At 33.6% G+C, this 16,241-nt stretch overlaps 1 protein-coding gene across 1 annotated transcript; it reads right to left on the bottom strand.

Annotated features, from left to right (window-relative positions):
- Positions 1–15,025: 15,025 nt before the first annotated feature.
- LOC107470874 (uncharacterized) lies at positions 15,026–15,609 on the bottom strand. The gene has a single exon (XM_016090292.3). The coding sequence runs from the start codon at positions 15,501–15,503 to the stop codon at positions 15,132–15,134; it is 372 nt and encodes a 123-aa protein (XP_015945778.1). The 5' UTR covers positions 15,504–15,609; the 3' UTR covers positions 15,026–15,131.
- Between the last annotated feature and the right edge of the window lie 632 nt (positions 15,610–16,241).

Below are 16,241 nucleotides of genomic sequence, written 5' to 3'. Positions count from 1 at the left end.
AATGAGAATTTGCAACAGTTACGTAAACCCCAAAAATGGTCCCCCTCTCCCCCATCTGATGTAACTGTCTTCTCGCATAGTCTCTTCCTTTCTCACCGGTGCCACGCCGCCACAGACACCAACCACCATCGCCCATAGCTCCGACTGACGCCGATGTGTGCACCACGAACACCCAACAGCACCGTCGCGCAGTTTGTGCCGTTTCCACAGTCCCGCATCACGCCAGTCGTGCAGCCCCTCCCCTGCGCCGACGGTTTCTCCCTCCCAACGTCTCTCTCACACTCCTTCTTGCTTTGCAACCAGTGCCGTCTCACTCTCCACCTCCTACGACAAGATGACCTACCCCCGCGCCCGATCTAGCTCCCACATATGCCCCACTCTCCGCTGGTACGACCTCGTCGCCCTCAGCATTGGCAGCATGGTTGGCGCCGGCATCTTCATCACCACTGGACATGCTACTCATCTCTACGCTAGTCCCGCCGTTGTCCCCTCTTACACAATTGCAGGCCTCTGCGCTGTTCTCTCCCCCATCTTGCGCTTGACAACAGGAATCAAGTACAAAAGTGAAAGCATTTTTTTGTGCAGATGTTCATTACACTAGGTCGGCGGATGGTTATTTTTATGTCTAATGTGAATGGTTATTTACCTAAGTATAAATAAAATAATTTGAATGTTCAATGCAATAGATATGCAGATAGTTGTTTTAATGAGTATTTGAATGATCAGTTTTATATGTAACCGGATGGTTATTTTAATTGGGGGAGTCACGACACTGTTGGGGCTGTTGGGGGTGGATGAGGGCGCTGCTAGGGTTGCTAGAAGGGTGGTCACAGTGCTGTTGGGGCTATTGAGGGGGTTAGGCGTTGCTAGGGTTTGGCAACGGGTAGGAGATGGTTTAAATTTGAAATTGGGAGATAAAAGTTTTTTCTAGAGTTTAAGGGGTATTTCTTATTTTTTAATCCATCGTGAGTCAATAAACCAGCCTATTGTACACATTTTTAATATTCTTCATTGTCTTCCTAGCGAAGTTCTTACTCAATTCTACTGGATCCTAATGATTTCGAAAGAATTGTTGAGAAGATGTTATAAGTAGTTAGCCTCACCAAAAGACCTATCCTGAAACATACTAATTATTCTTAAGGATTGTAGATTTTCTTTAGAGCAAATAAGGAAGATGATTGTTGGATGCTCTCAACCACTCGCTTTAAACATTGACATTATGAAACTTAGCCTTAATTACTTCCAAATAGAGATAAAAGGACCATTCTTCACGTATGGTATGCAGTCAACAGAAAACTAAAGCATAAGATAAATTCACAAATAAAATACAAAAATCTTAAATCAACACACCAGAACAAAAATTCAGCAGAAACAATGAATTTCATTGACACAATACAAACAAATTTCTTTAAAATCCAAAAAACAAAACCATGGATCAACCTTGCTTTACCGAAAAAAGTTAGTCAACATGAACAAAATCTTAGCCCTAAAATTTCATTTCCATTCACGCACAATGAGGAGAAATCCATTTTTACTGGAGTACAATCAAAACAAGAAGCAAGTTTTCAAAAAAAAATCACTACTTTCAACAACACCAAAAAGATGCCGTTGTTCTCATCGTCAACGTGTGCGAAGTCGGACACAATTCTCGCCGACGAACTCGTAACCTTGGCTGAATGCAACAATCAACGATGAACAAAAGTTCTTCATCTTCTCTTCTGCAAAGTCGAAATGCAGCGATTGATTTTTGTGAGAGTAAAGCGAGGTGAGACCTTGAGGCTGAGAGTGAGAGTAAGAGTAAGAGTGTCATACTGTCATTTGACTAATTGAACCAAGGAATGTATATGGTGCCGTTTCACTCACAGATCCTCACCCAAAACGACATCATGTTAATGCTAATGTGTATTTTAACGTGTCACGTATTTATATAATCTTATATTTATATATAGGGAGGGTATATTGTTATGGTATATTGTAAAACTTAAAAACAAATCTCAAAATAGAAATTGAATTCAACTTTCAAAATTATCAATTTAATATAATTAAATTTATAGAATAAAATCACAAAATAAAAAAGATAGTAATAGAAAAATGAATTTGAATATTCAATAGGAGTAATATATTCAGATTTATAGATTTTATTAATCTATTAAATTTTGAATTTATTCGAAATCCTCTATAAAGATTCTCTTCTCAAATTGAATACTATTTAATACTATTCTATTTATTTATTAACAAGAGAAATGACGGAAAGACTAACGTGACTAACTTAAAATCTGATCTTTCATCAAATCTTTCAGAATCAAAATGGAGATCGCGTGATCTTTCAGAAATTATTTGACCATTTATTCTATAAATCATTAGTTATAATCATTAGTTTTAATCTATTTTAAAGTTTATAATCCAACTTTTTTTAGATTATTATTTATTTAAAAATAAAAATAATAAAATATTTCTTTTTTGTTTCATTGTTCTCAATTGGTGCTGCTTGTCACGGTAAATTTTGGAAGGTTAGATTTAACAGTATTTATATAATTTTCTGGAGTGTTTGAGAAAGCTCTAGATAGTTTCCAAATATTCTAGAATGTCCTAGAAAGTCCTGAAATACTCTAGAAGCTTCTAGAAGACTCTGTAAAATTATAGAGTATTCTAGAAGAGTGTAGATGTATATAGAAGTATGAAGAGTAGTATGGAAGAATCTACAAGTATTTAGAAAGTTCTAGTAGGATAGATATTTGTAATAAAGGTTCTAGATAATTAATCTGGACCGTTAATTAGATTTAATCCTAACAATTCATTAAGGAGGTGGATGGCTATAAATAGGAGGCGAGAGTTAGTGTGAGTTGTATGTGTGAGTCACTTGTAATAAACACTTGAGTAATAGAGTGTTTTTTCCACCAAAGCTTTTTTTCTCTTGTGTTCTTTTGTATTCTTAGCTTTCTTGCTAAATACTGAGGGTTAGGCTGACTTGGTCTTAACTCAAGAGGTTGAGTAAGTCTAAGTGCCAGCACGGTAGCATTGGAGTGTGTCCAAGGCCGTGACAATTTTGGCATCAAAGCAAGGTTTGAGAGGGAGCACAAGTGATTTATGGGTATGGCTTCTAGTATAACCATGGAGCATGTTGAGTTTCAAAGGAGAAGGGATGCTATTCCTTCTCAATGGGGAGGCAAGAAGATCCGTTCTTCAAGTGAGCCTAGAGGTAAGGACTCTAACTTCTTAGAAGAGAGTTTCTATGTTGGAGAATGTTCTATCCTCTATGGATGAGGATAGAACATGATAAGGAGACCCTTGAGACTCACATGTTAGGAGAATTAGATGATTTCAAAGAAAGCATGCTCCAAATCGAAGAGAAGCTTGAGAATTCCTTGAAGTTATTTGAGAAAGTTCGAGTTTGGTTCGAGGAGGCAAAATATCGACCAACCATTATAAGGGAGACGACAAAGATTGATCTCCCAAAGCCAAAGGAGTTCAAGGGCGTGAGGGATGCTCGAGAGGTAGAGAACTTCTTATGGCAAATGGAGAGGTACTTTGAAGGCCAAGGGATGGTTGAAGAAGCAATAAAGGTACGCACTACAGCTCTCTACCTTTCTGATAATGCTACTTTATGGTGGAGGAGAAAATGCGTAGATATGGAGAAGGGTACTTGCAATATAGCCACATGAGAAGATTTCAAAAGGGAATTGAAAAGACAATTCTTACCTGAGAATGTGGTGTATGAAGCAAGAAAGAATTTGAGGGAGTTGAAGTACAAGAGTACGATTAGTGACTACGTAAAGGAGTTCACTACTCTTACGCTTCAAATTCCCAATTTAGCATCAGAGGATGCATTGTTCTTCTTCATCGATGGACTCCAACCTTGAGCAATGCAAGAACTACAAAGAAGGAATGTTAAGGATGTCGATGAGGCCATCGTAGTGGCGGAATCACTCACTGAGTATCATAGGGAAGACTCTAAACCCAAGTCCTCCTCCAAGCCTAGTTCTACAAATGGTAGGAGAGACAAGGGGAAGAGTTTTCCAACCAAGAAGGAAGGGAAATACTCTTCAAAGAAAGAGTACGAGGAAAAGAAGAAGGCTTTCGTGCCCAAAGGAGGATGTTTCGTGTGCAAGGGACCATACCAAATGAAGTATTGTCCCAAGCTAGGGACTCTGGCATCTATCACCGAGGAATGAGAGGCTCAAACTCAAGTAAATGAGTGTGTTGGATTTATCCAACTCATGAATACTGTGAATGGCAAAGAGGCAAGCACTACAGAAAAAAAAGGCTTGATGTATGTCAAAGCCTTTATCAATGAAAAGTCCGTCATGGCTATGATTGACACTGGTGCTACACACAACTTCATCACGCCTGATGAAGCAAAGAGGCTTGGGTTGAAGATTACTGAAAAGAATGGCTGGTTTAAACCCGTGAATACCAAAGGTGAACCTCAGAAGGGAGTAGCAAAAGGGGTTGAGATAACTCTTGGTTCTTGAAAGGGTCTTGTGGATTTCTCAGTAGCACCCATGGACGATTTCAAAATAGTCATTGGGCTTGATTTTCAAAGGAAGGCAAATATAATACCTGTGCCATACTATGACATAGTATGCGTCATGGAGAAAGGGTCTCCATGCATGGTCCCTACAGTCTCTAAAGCTGGAGGACCACCGATGCTCTCTACTATGCAACTCAAAAAAGGGTTTAAGAAAGAAGAAATTACATATTTGACTCTATTACAAGAGGAGTCAACATCTGAAAGAAAAGAAGTTCCTCCGAAATCAAGGAAGTCCTTGAAAAAAACAAGGATGTGATATTTCCCGAGTTGCCAAAACAACTACCACCTAGGAGGAAGGTGGACGACAAGATTGAATTGGAGTCAGGAGCAAAGTCGCCTGCCTCAACACCATATAGGATGGCACTGCTAGAACTTGAGGAGTTGAAGAAGTAACTCCAGGATTTGCTAGATGCTGGGTTCATCCATTCATTGAAGGCACCTTATGGCACACCAGTCTTGTTCCAAAAGAAGCACGATGGTTCATTGAGACTATGCATCGACTATCGGGCACTTAACAAGGTAACCATCAAGAGCAAATACCCTATTCCTTTGATAGCCGATTTGTTTGATTAACTTGGTAGAGTCAAGTGGTTCTCAAAGCTGGATTTGAGGTCAAGATATTACCAAGTGAGGATTGCCGATGGTGATGAGCCTAAGACCACGTGTGTCATAAGGTTTGGATCGTATGAGTGGTTGGTAATGCCTTTTAGCATGACTAATGCTCCTGCGACCTTCTGTACCTTGATGAACGAGATCTTTCGACCTTACCTTGATCGGTTTGTAGTGGTCTACTTGGATGATATTGTTGTCTATAGCAATACTTTGGAAGAACATGTAGAACACTTACGAACCGTGTTTAAGATCTTGCGAGAGAATAACCTATATGTGAAGAAGGAAAAGTATTCCTTTGCAAGGAATGAAGTCCACTTCTTCGGACATATCATTAAAGATGGAACTCTCTGCATGGATTAAGGAAAGGTGAAGGCTATAAAAGAATGGGAGCCACCAAATAAGGTATCTAAATTGAGGTCATTCCTTGGGTTGGCTAATTACTATCGAAGGTTTATCAAGGGATACTCTGCCAAGGCTGCACCATTAACTCATCTTCTCAAGAAGAATCACTCTTGGGAATGGTCAAAGAGTGTCAAAAGGCGTTTGATGAGTTGAAGGCTACTATCACAAAAGGACCAGTACTAGCACTACCCGACTACTCAAAAGTATTTAAAGTCCACACTAATGGTTCTGACTATGCTATTGGAGGGGTTCTGATGCAAGAAGGACATCCGATTGTCTTTGAGAGTCACAAATTGAATGATACAGAGAGGTGATACACCGTACAAGAGAAGGAGATGACTGCGGTAGTGCATTGTCTGAGAACTTGGCATCATTACTTGCTTGGTTCACACTTCATCGTCAAGACAGACAATATAGCTACAAGCTACTTCCAAACTCAGAAGAAGTTAAGCCCCAAACAAGCTAGGTGGAAAGATTTCTTAGCTGAGTTTGATTTCGAATTTGAATACAAGTCAGGTAAGACTAATGTGGTAGCAGATGCGCTGAGTCGCAAGGTTGAGTTGGCGGCCATTTCTATGGTCAAAGGAGATATTGTGCATACCATCAAAGAAGGGTTGCATCATGATCCATTAGCCAATAAATTGATGGAGTTGGCTAGAGAAGGTAAGACCAAAAGATTTTGGCTAGAAGATAACCTTCTCTACACTAAAGGAAGAAGACTATACGTCCCTATGGAAAAGTCTAAGAAGAAAGTTAGTGAGAGAATGCCACGACACCAAGTGGGCTGGTCATCAAGGTCAGCGAATGACTTTGGCACTCATTTAATCTTCTTATTATTAGCCTCAAATGAGAGATGAAGTGGAGAGTTATATGAAGACTTGTCTTATGTGCCAACAAGATAAGATTGAAAATAAGACACCAAGTGGGTTGTTGGAACCTCTGCCTCCATCAGAGCGACTGTGGGAAAGTGTCTCTCTAGATTTCATCTATGCCTTACCGAAGTCCGAGGGGTTTGGATCTATTCTCGTGGTAGTGGATCGATTTTCGAAGTATGCTACTTTTATACCTACCCCTACTGACTACACTGCAGAGGAAGCAGCACGACTATTCTTCAAGAATGTAGTGAAGTACTGGGGATTGCCTAAGAGCATCATTAGTGATCGAGATCCATGCTTCACAAGACGACTATGGATAGAGCTATTCAAACTCCTTGGGTCAGAGCTTCATTTTTCAACAAGCTTCCATCCTCAAACCGATGGGCAAATTGAGAGAGTGAATGCCTTACTTGAGTGTTACTTGAGGCATTTTATAAGCGCTAATAAGAAGGACTGGACAAAACTCCTCAACATTTCTCAGTTTTCATACAATTTGCAAAGGAGCGAGTCCACAGGGAAGAGTCCATTTGAGATTGTGATTGGACAACAACCACTTACACCTCAATCTCTTTCTTCCTCTTACTTAGGAAAGAGCCCTAGAGCTTATCATATGATTAAGCCTTGGAAAGAACAATCAGATGTCACTCATTCTTACTTTGACAAAGCTGCAAAGAGGATGAAAAAATGGGCAAATAAGAAGAGGAGGCATGCAAGCTATCAAGTGGGAGACAATGTAATAATCAAACTTCTTCTACCAATTCAAAGCTTTTTTGCAAGGTTCATAAGGGCTTAATATGCAAATACGAAGGGCCATTTGAGATCATTGGACGTGTTGGGGAGGTTGCTTACAAAGTACAACTCCCTCCCTCTATGAAGATCCACCCGATCTTCCATGAGAGTATGCTTAAACTATATCATGAAGACCAAGATGAACCAAGTAGAGGTGACTCGAGTCGTGCTCCGCCTGGGTGATTAGATCCTTTGATAAAGAAATCGAAGAGATCTTAGCTAATCGTGTCGTGCGACGAAGAGGGGTACCACCAAGTATCCAATACTTGATCAAGTGAAAAGAGCTTCCGATAACTGAAGCTAGTTAGGAAGCTCGTGAAGATCTGTGGCAATTCCAAGAACACCTAGAGCGCTATCATAAACAGAACGCAATGAGGAAGTTTGCGCATTAGGTGGGGGAGAATGTCACGGTAAATTTTAGAAGGTTAGATTTAACAGTATTTGTATAATTTTCTGAAGTGTTTGAGAATGCTCTAGATAGTTCCGAAACATTCTGGAATATCCTAGAAGATCCCAAAATACTCTAAATACTGAGGGTAGGCTAACTTGGTATTAGCTCAAGAGGTTGAGTAAGTCCGAGTGCCGGTACGGTAGCGTTGGAGTGGGTCCAAGTAGGGGTGGAAAAAGGCCAGGCCGCCTGCCAGGGGCCTACAACCTGGCCTGTATTTGGCCTGGCCTGACTTGGCCTGGCCTGTTATAAAATAGACACAGGCTCAGTCTCTTTTAAAAGCCTTAATATGTTAATAGGCCAGGTCTAGACTCACTAATTAGCCTTATTGGTCTGTCAGGCCTACCTGGACCTGTTAAAACATAATTAAATATATAAATAATTTTTTATTATAAACAAAATTATGAGATATTTTAAATTAATTATATTTTATTATAAATATTTTTGTATATTTTAAATACTTCAAAAGATTAAAAATTCTTATAAATATTAAATATGACATATTATATATTGTTGAGTTAAGAAATTAACTAATATAATTGATGATGACAAACATTTGATTATTGGGCTAATTACCCAATTAGTTTTGATTATTTTGGTTAAGTGATGCAGGCCAAAAATAAATATTGTAGCAGCCCAATATTAAATAAAAGAAATCTGTTGGTGGGCTGAATGATAAGTGAAAATAAACCAAGCCCAAGTTATCCATCTCAAGCTGAAATCTTCAAGAAGTAAAGGCAAGGAACCAACGGGCTGAGCTTGAGTAGAACCCGATCCAAGCCCGGTTACCTCTCTCAGTTCAAAATCTTTCCAATTAGCTTTCACCAAAAGCAACATCTAGCTACTCCCTCAGCGTCAGAACTCAGAAAAAGTAAGAAAGAGAGCTTAGTCCCTAAGATAGTCATAGTAGAAGAAGGAAAGAGAAAGGTAAGCAAGGAAGGGTAAGGTCTAATCAACCATTTCAAACCACATCAAGAAAAGATCAGAAGCTAAAAGGTAACCCATTTCCTTATACATGCTTCATATCTCTTTCTCCTCTTCCCAACTCTCTGCTCAGTCCGAAATGGGATACAAAGGAAAGATATTATCTATTCTTCACTGTTGTAAATCCATGGTCTTAAACATATCTTGGGGACCAAATTGGTTTTCAAGGGTTGAGATAAGGTTTTACCACTGGAAACTTTTGTTCATGATGACTTGTGGCTTTTGGTCAACCAAAGAAGTCAGAAGCAAAGTCCCAAATTTAAGAAAAAATGGGAGAAAGTGAACGGTTAGGGTTGGTGAAGCACAGAGCTCAAGAAGTTGACCTAGGAAGAGGAGAAAACCAGTTTGGTGAGTTGTGTTCTGTGAAGAGTTCCCTGAAGAAGTTCCTCTACTTGGATAATGCTTTCTTTCAAAGAAGCATTCGACCAATATTGAAGAACTAAATCAGAGGCTTACGAATCTGGTTTATTACATAGCAAAGAGGCTGTTGATAAAGTCAATCTCCTTCATGTTTTACAGATTGTATTTTACTTTTCAATGTTTATCTTTCTGTAATTTCTTAAGTGAAAAGGCATATTGAGAGAGCTCAAGTAAAAGCCATGAGTGGAAAGAGGCTGAGTGATACACTTGAGAGAAAAGTCTTGAGTTATTTTCAGATTTCTTTAGGTTGATTAAGTGTCTTGTATCTTGTACCTGTTAGGTATCCCTTTCTTAGTTGAGTTAGCACTAAGAGTGAAAAGTTAGGTATTAGCATAGCCAATGTCAAGTTAGGTTAGAACTTGAGTGTGAAAGGATTGGGTCAATCTTGTGGAATTGGTGTATGTAATCCTTTTAACTATAGTGGAAATTCCTCTATTATTGTGGAGGAGACTGGACGTAGGTTGCATAACACAAGGCAACCGAACCAAGATACATGCAGGTATTTATTTTTTCTCTTCTCTGCTGTGTTCTGTTTTTTGATATTCATGAGACAAAAATAAATTGTCTCATAAATTTCCGCTACTAAGTACAAACAGAATCAGAATTAAAAGTTTGTTTTAAAGGGTTTTTTCAGTAACTTAAAAAGAAGGCATAGATTCAACCCCTCTTCTCTAAACCTACCACAACCTTCACATATAAATATTTTTATTAAAAAATTATTTTTTTAAATAATATTTTTATTTTTGTAAAAAAAATTTATCAAGTCTTTTAACAAGTTTCAGGTCAGGCCAGGCTAAATAACAGGCCATATTTAGTACTTTATAAAGAGCCTATAGCAGGCTGCAGGCTAAGCTCAAGCCAATTAACTACATGACAAGCCAGGCCTACTAAGAGCAAAGTCTGGCCTGCCCTGACCTGTTTCCACCCCTAGGTCCAAGGCCATCACATGCTGCTGAAGTCTCATGGACTATGAAGTAATATTTTAGATATAATTTTTAGAGTATATATCATGATATCTAGGGGTGAACGCAGATCGGATCGGATTGGATATGCCCAAAATTTCGATTTGATCCGCACTAAAATCATCGGATCGGATCCCATATCCGCAGTTTTTAAGCTTGGATCCAATTCGATCTGATTTGCGGATCGGATCAGATTGAATATCAGATATATCCGCAAAACACAAAAATATTTTAAAAAGCTTATTTTTATTAAAAATCATATCAATAAAATTCATTTTTTCTATTCTTTTAAATATGTTTATTCTTAAAATAATATTAAACATATATTTCTTAAATAATAAATTAAAATAATACAACATATATGATAATTATTAGTTGAAATAAAATATAAAAAGAATATTTATTTATTTATTTATTTATTTTTGCGGATATGCGGATCGGATACGGGAATATCTACACAAAATCCACAATCCGATCCGATTAGTGTGCAGATCTGATCCGATAGCCTTGCGGATCGAATCTATATCCGCAATTTTCGGATCGAATTCAAATAAATATCGCGGATATGCGGATCGGATCCAACACATGAACACCCCTAAAATTGATATCACTATTTTAAAATTTTAAATTTATATAAAAAATAATATAAATAATTATATTTTTAATAGTATAAAAATTATTTTAGGTGACTAATTAGTAATTACAATGCTTTAATTTGAAAAATAAGAGGTATATAATGACCTTATCACGTGTAGGCAGTCCCACATATATAAAAAGGTTGGAAAACCTTTCGGCTGATATGTTTAGCATTATATGACTTATGTCACAACACAAAGAAATTAAAGAAAACCATAAACTGGAAATTATTCTCTCTCACACAACTTTGAACCGTTTTCTCGTCTCAATATGAACATGTTCATCATGATCTCATATAGTAAAAATAATGGAATCAATTGCCTATACTTTTTCTCCTTAATAATTGTCGTTTTCACCTTTTTGATATAATATATTATCTTTGGTTTTAATTTAAGGGTGATGCTATATAAATTGTTAGGATACACCTTTATGGTAAATAGCTAAAAATATCCTTAATTTTTTTCTTAGATTAACTATTCATAGTTGCAAAATGATAAGGGTATTTTTGTCCATATGTAGTAAAAGGTGTGTATTTAGCAATCTAGGATGTGCGTTTAATTTAAGCTTTAATTTTACATTTAACACTTTATTTGTAATTTAATTTCATACTTATAGTTTTTTTATAAATAATATTATATATCCAAGTTTTTTTATTAATTAAATCTAACTAAATTAGTCTAACATAATAAAAATTAGTTATAATTAGTATTATTTTAAATTTTATTATTTAACTTGATTGGACTTAATTTATAAAAAGACTTAAATGTATAGCATTACTCTTTTTTTAAATACACTTTATTTTTGGAAGACCCTTCACGACTCACGCAATCAACATGAAATATAATTATTTTTATTGATGTGATGTTATATAATTGGATACATGTATAAAACTATTTTATATTGACAACGTATTAAAATTAAATTCTTATAAAAATAAGTAAAATAATATATAAATATGCTGGAGTAGATAATAACTAATTTTTTGTTTTATGAAACATTTTGTGTGGCACACTAAGGACTAAGTAATAAAGTTTTTTCTTTTTAAAAATTATAGTATTTATATTTGATAAATTAAATTAAAATAATTTTTAATGAATACAAATAATAATAATATAAAAATCATAATAAATATAAAGATAAATTTAAATATTTATTAATATATATAGTTATAATTCGAAAAACATCTTTAATTTTTAAAATTGTAAATACAATAAACTTTTATTATTTATTAAATATAAAACGAGATGTTTATAGTTTTAAAAATAAAAACATATTTTTAAAATGTTTTATCAAATTAAGCAGAATATTAGACTGGGAAAGAAAAAAGTACCGTTTGATGATTTGGTAGGCAAAAAGATTTTAATTCTGAATCTCAATATTGCTGTCCACTTTTTTATACAAGGAATATTTTCCACATGTAGTGTAAATGTGTAATAGGAATAACTCATCATATGATGCAGATAGGATCACCATTTGTTTAAGTTAATTTGATGACATAAGATAAGAGTGTTTTTTTTTTCTCAAATTGCTGCTAAAGAAACCAATGAAAAATAATAAATTTAATTCATATGACGATTCTTTTGAAGAATAAAAATTACGGGTATACTAAAATGTACTTTTGATTTATTTAATCATAATCCATGCGGTTCTCTAGAAAACAAACAGCGTGCAGCTATAGCAATCTGAATTAGTCTTAGTTATTATTAATTTATTACCTAATTTAATAATTTTATAATATGGATTTTGATTAACAAAATTATATAACTCAATGAAAGAAGCATATTGGTTTCTAAATTCAACTATATATACATCATGTGCACATATTGGTTTATACATGTCACATGTGAAAGAAGCATATTCTAATTTCTAATTTGTTTCTATTTTTTATGGACTCATCTGCAAACTAATAAAAAAGAGGACTTCCCCCCAAACATAAATAATTGATGTCCTCTTCGTAAATAATAATAATAATAATAATAATAATAATAATAATAATAATAAATTTATCCTACATTAAGCAAGTGTGAATGATTTGAAGAATTTAAACTTACTATTTTTTCATTTTTCATAGGAATTAAATTTACTATTTTCATGGAAAAACGGTTTTCTTTTTAATTTTGCTACATATTACACGTTTTAATTTCCTTTAAGTTTGGGGTTTTGTTTTTTAATTCTCATTTTCCTCTTCCGAAAATCCTGTTAATATAATTCCTAATTTTAGTGTATCTTTGTTTTTTTTTTTTAAATCAATGTTTTTCATGTATGTTGATTTTTTTTCCGTTATGTGGGTGGTGGAAACATATTAAGGTGTGTTTGGTTCTGGTTTTTGAACTGAGTATTCTTTTTCTCTTTTTAAAAGAGTATTTTTTTTCTTTAGAAAAAATAAATTTGTATTTTGATAAAGAAAAGATATAAAAGTATTTTTTAATAAAAAAAATTATTTCATGGGATATATTCAATTTTCATAGTTATCGTATAGCCAAAACATTGTTCCTTCAATTCATGAATCATTCATTCATTTCAACACCATTTTCAGTCTTACTAAAGTAGTTCAATTTTCCATATGTAGGTAGTTGGAGATTTATGATACTTGTTCATAGAATAAATACACACTCCAAACATAACCAAAAGATTCATTCTCATTGTTCTCATCTTCTAGAAGCAAATTTAATAACCTACTGTTTGGTTATAGAGATAGAGATAGCTAGTAGTATATAAAGATGAAATCATGAAAATATAGTGAAAACAAAAATACAAAATTATCATGTTTTTATATGTTTCTCGTTTGAAATATTTTTTTAATATTTTATAAAAAACAGTAATAAAATTTTATTTTCTGTTTGCGTCACTTTTTTTTCACAAAATTATGAAAACAAAAAAAATACTGAAAATACAAAAAATACTCAAAATGAATTTCTAGTGTAGTGTATGTGAGTGGATGTGTGTATTATATATGTCAAAAAAAAAAAATAGAAAAAAGACATGGATCTATTAAGAAAGAGTAGAGAAAGATGTTAGGAAATTATAATTTTTTATCTATTTTGTGGGCCAATTTATATATATAAATAAGATATCTTTATATTTATTTTATAGTGGATAAAATTTTGCAAACTTCTGTATTCAACATCTATATCCTTTTCTCAACACCTTTCTGTCTTTATATTTTTGTAAACTAAATCTAAATTATGTTATGCTTATATATAGTTAACTATAAATAGTATAAAATATTGTGTTCATTCATATACTTTATCCAATATTAATTAAGTGGGGAGTTAATTTAAGTTGAATCCTACATACCATCCAATAATAAAAAATAAATAAAGAATTAAAATGTTTATTTTATTTTTCATTTATCAAAGTATAAAATATGAGCTAAAGAAAAAAAAAATGTAAAGTAACGCAAGTTTGACAAATTCAATCAGTATTTATTTATTTTAATTTTGTAATATGGTTTGGGTTTGTTGCTATTTTCCTTTCATTATTATGAATCATCAAGTCAACCTCAATACAGCATCATAATAATTGAATTCCCTTAAGCAACAAACACAGATAATGAAAGTTAAGATCATCACTCAAACCAACAAATTGTAGTTAGGAACAAGAAGCAGAGATAATCCATCATCCATTCATATCTTTTCTAATAAATATCATCATAACTTTATCTTGAATAATTGAGCCAAATTCTTATCCACAAAGCCAAAAAAACCAAAAAGAAATATTTCATTTAATTCTAAATTCGGGGTCAAGTACGATTTTAATTTTTAAGGTATAAGTCAAATTTTTTTTTGTTTTCAACTTTTTTTACATATAAAATCGCTCCTAAGTTTTAAATTCAAGTTTTAAAGTTGTCTTTCTTTTTACTTAAATATTAAAATTTTGAACTAAATTACCCATAACAAAAATATTATAAAATAAAAAAATAAGAGAAAGAGAGTATTTCTGCTCATGTGAAAGGAGAGGGAAGAAGAAGAAGGAGAAATGAAAGAAGAAGAAGAAGCTGTCTACGATCCACCTCTACCTCCACTTCCGTCGTCACCTCTATACAATTTTGGTCCCTAAAGTAAAGACGATTTAAAAATCAAATTAAATCTTATGGATGATTTTGTATGCAAAAAATTGTTGGGGATGAAAAAAATTTTCAACCTATACCTTAGGGACCAAAATCATACTTAACCCTTTAAATTACTATTCTTTTAAACAAATCAATGAACAATATATGTTCAAATACAAAATACATATTAAAAATTTATTAAAGAATAATATATTTATGTATAAATATACCATAATTGATTTAAAGACTAATTTTTTATGTGCATATCATAATTTTTATTATGAAATAAATAGTTATTTAGAATCATAGAGAGTATAGCATATAAATATTTCATATGTAACAAAGTGACAAAGGGAATTATAGAATCAAAAAGTGTACAAGAAAGAAGACATTGGCTTTTTGCATAGATAGGTTTTAAAATTCAAGTCAACAAATCTTTTGGCGGCAAGATCAACCTAGAAGGATCGGCATACCTCGCCGAGAACGACCGGGGGAGGTTGTCGGGTTCCATCCACCCCATTCCATGATCGAAATTCATGGAGTAAGTTTCCGGATCATAAACACCATCCCTCGCCGTCGCAGCTGCCGGAGAAACATAAACTTTCTTCTTGTCCCTCTTTAGCTTCCTCCAAATAATCTTCCAAACTCTCTTTGAGTTGCTTCCTTCACAATTATTGCCACTTGCTGATGAATAATAGCTTCTATAGTGTGGTTTTGTATAGCTTCTACCCAACCTTATGCTCTCTCTTGAATTAGTAACGCTTGAACTCAACCAATTCTTCTTCATATCCATTTTATTTTATCTTCTCAAATCCTATAATAAAGAGCATCTTATATGGGCATCAAATATGTCTAATTTGTGTGATAATGTTTAATACACCAACTAATTAATACCCAATTCTTGAAGCTAAGTAGTCTCATTGTTTAAGACGTTGTTATCTTCATTATTAGTGACAGGTGTATTGATTTATTAGGTACTTTTGAATATTATAGAGTATAATGAATAGAGTAATAGAGGAAATAGACTATTTTATTTTTCATTAAATAAGTGTCAAAAAGTAAGACCGCCGAATTAGTCATCAATTACCAGCCGCCTAATTCTCTCTTCTTCCTTCCCATTGAAATGTAGGCATAATAAATACTTTATTAATCTTTGTATATTTTGAAGAGTTTAACCAACCTGTATTCTAACTAATTTTAGATTTATATTGTGCTTAATTTGTTAGTTTGTTTAAATAAATATTTAGAATTTAAATCTTGTTTTGTGTATATAATAATTTATTATTGGCCAATTTAAATTTTTAAATAGAATTTAAATTCATAACAAATTACTTTTTAACCTATTGAGTTAAGAGATATTATAGGATTTTAATAAACATAAAATAAATATTTTAAAATTAAACTTTAGATTTTTTTATAATTTTTTAAATAATAAATTTAACATATATTTTTAAGAGGTATGTTAATTTAACCCTATTTCTATTGGATTGTGCTATACATTACTATGAATTTTAATACCATGTTAATCTGA

The sequence above is a fragment of the Arachis duranensis genome, chromosome 10, assembly GCF_000817695.3.
Source record: "Arachis duranensis cultivar V14167 chromosome 10, aradu.V14167.gnm2.J7QH, whole genome shotgun sequence".
Taxonomy (NCBI): Eukaryota; Viridiplantae; Streptophyta; class Magnoliopsida; order Fabales; family Fabaceae; genus Arachis; species Arachis duranensis.
The sequence above is the reverse complement of the archived record's forward strand: the minus strand, read 5'-3'. Positions and strand labels throughout refer to the sequence as shown.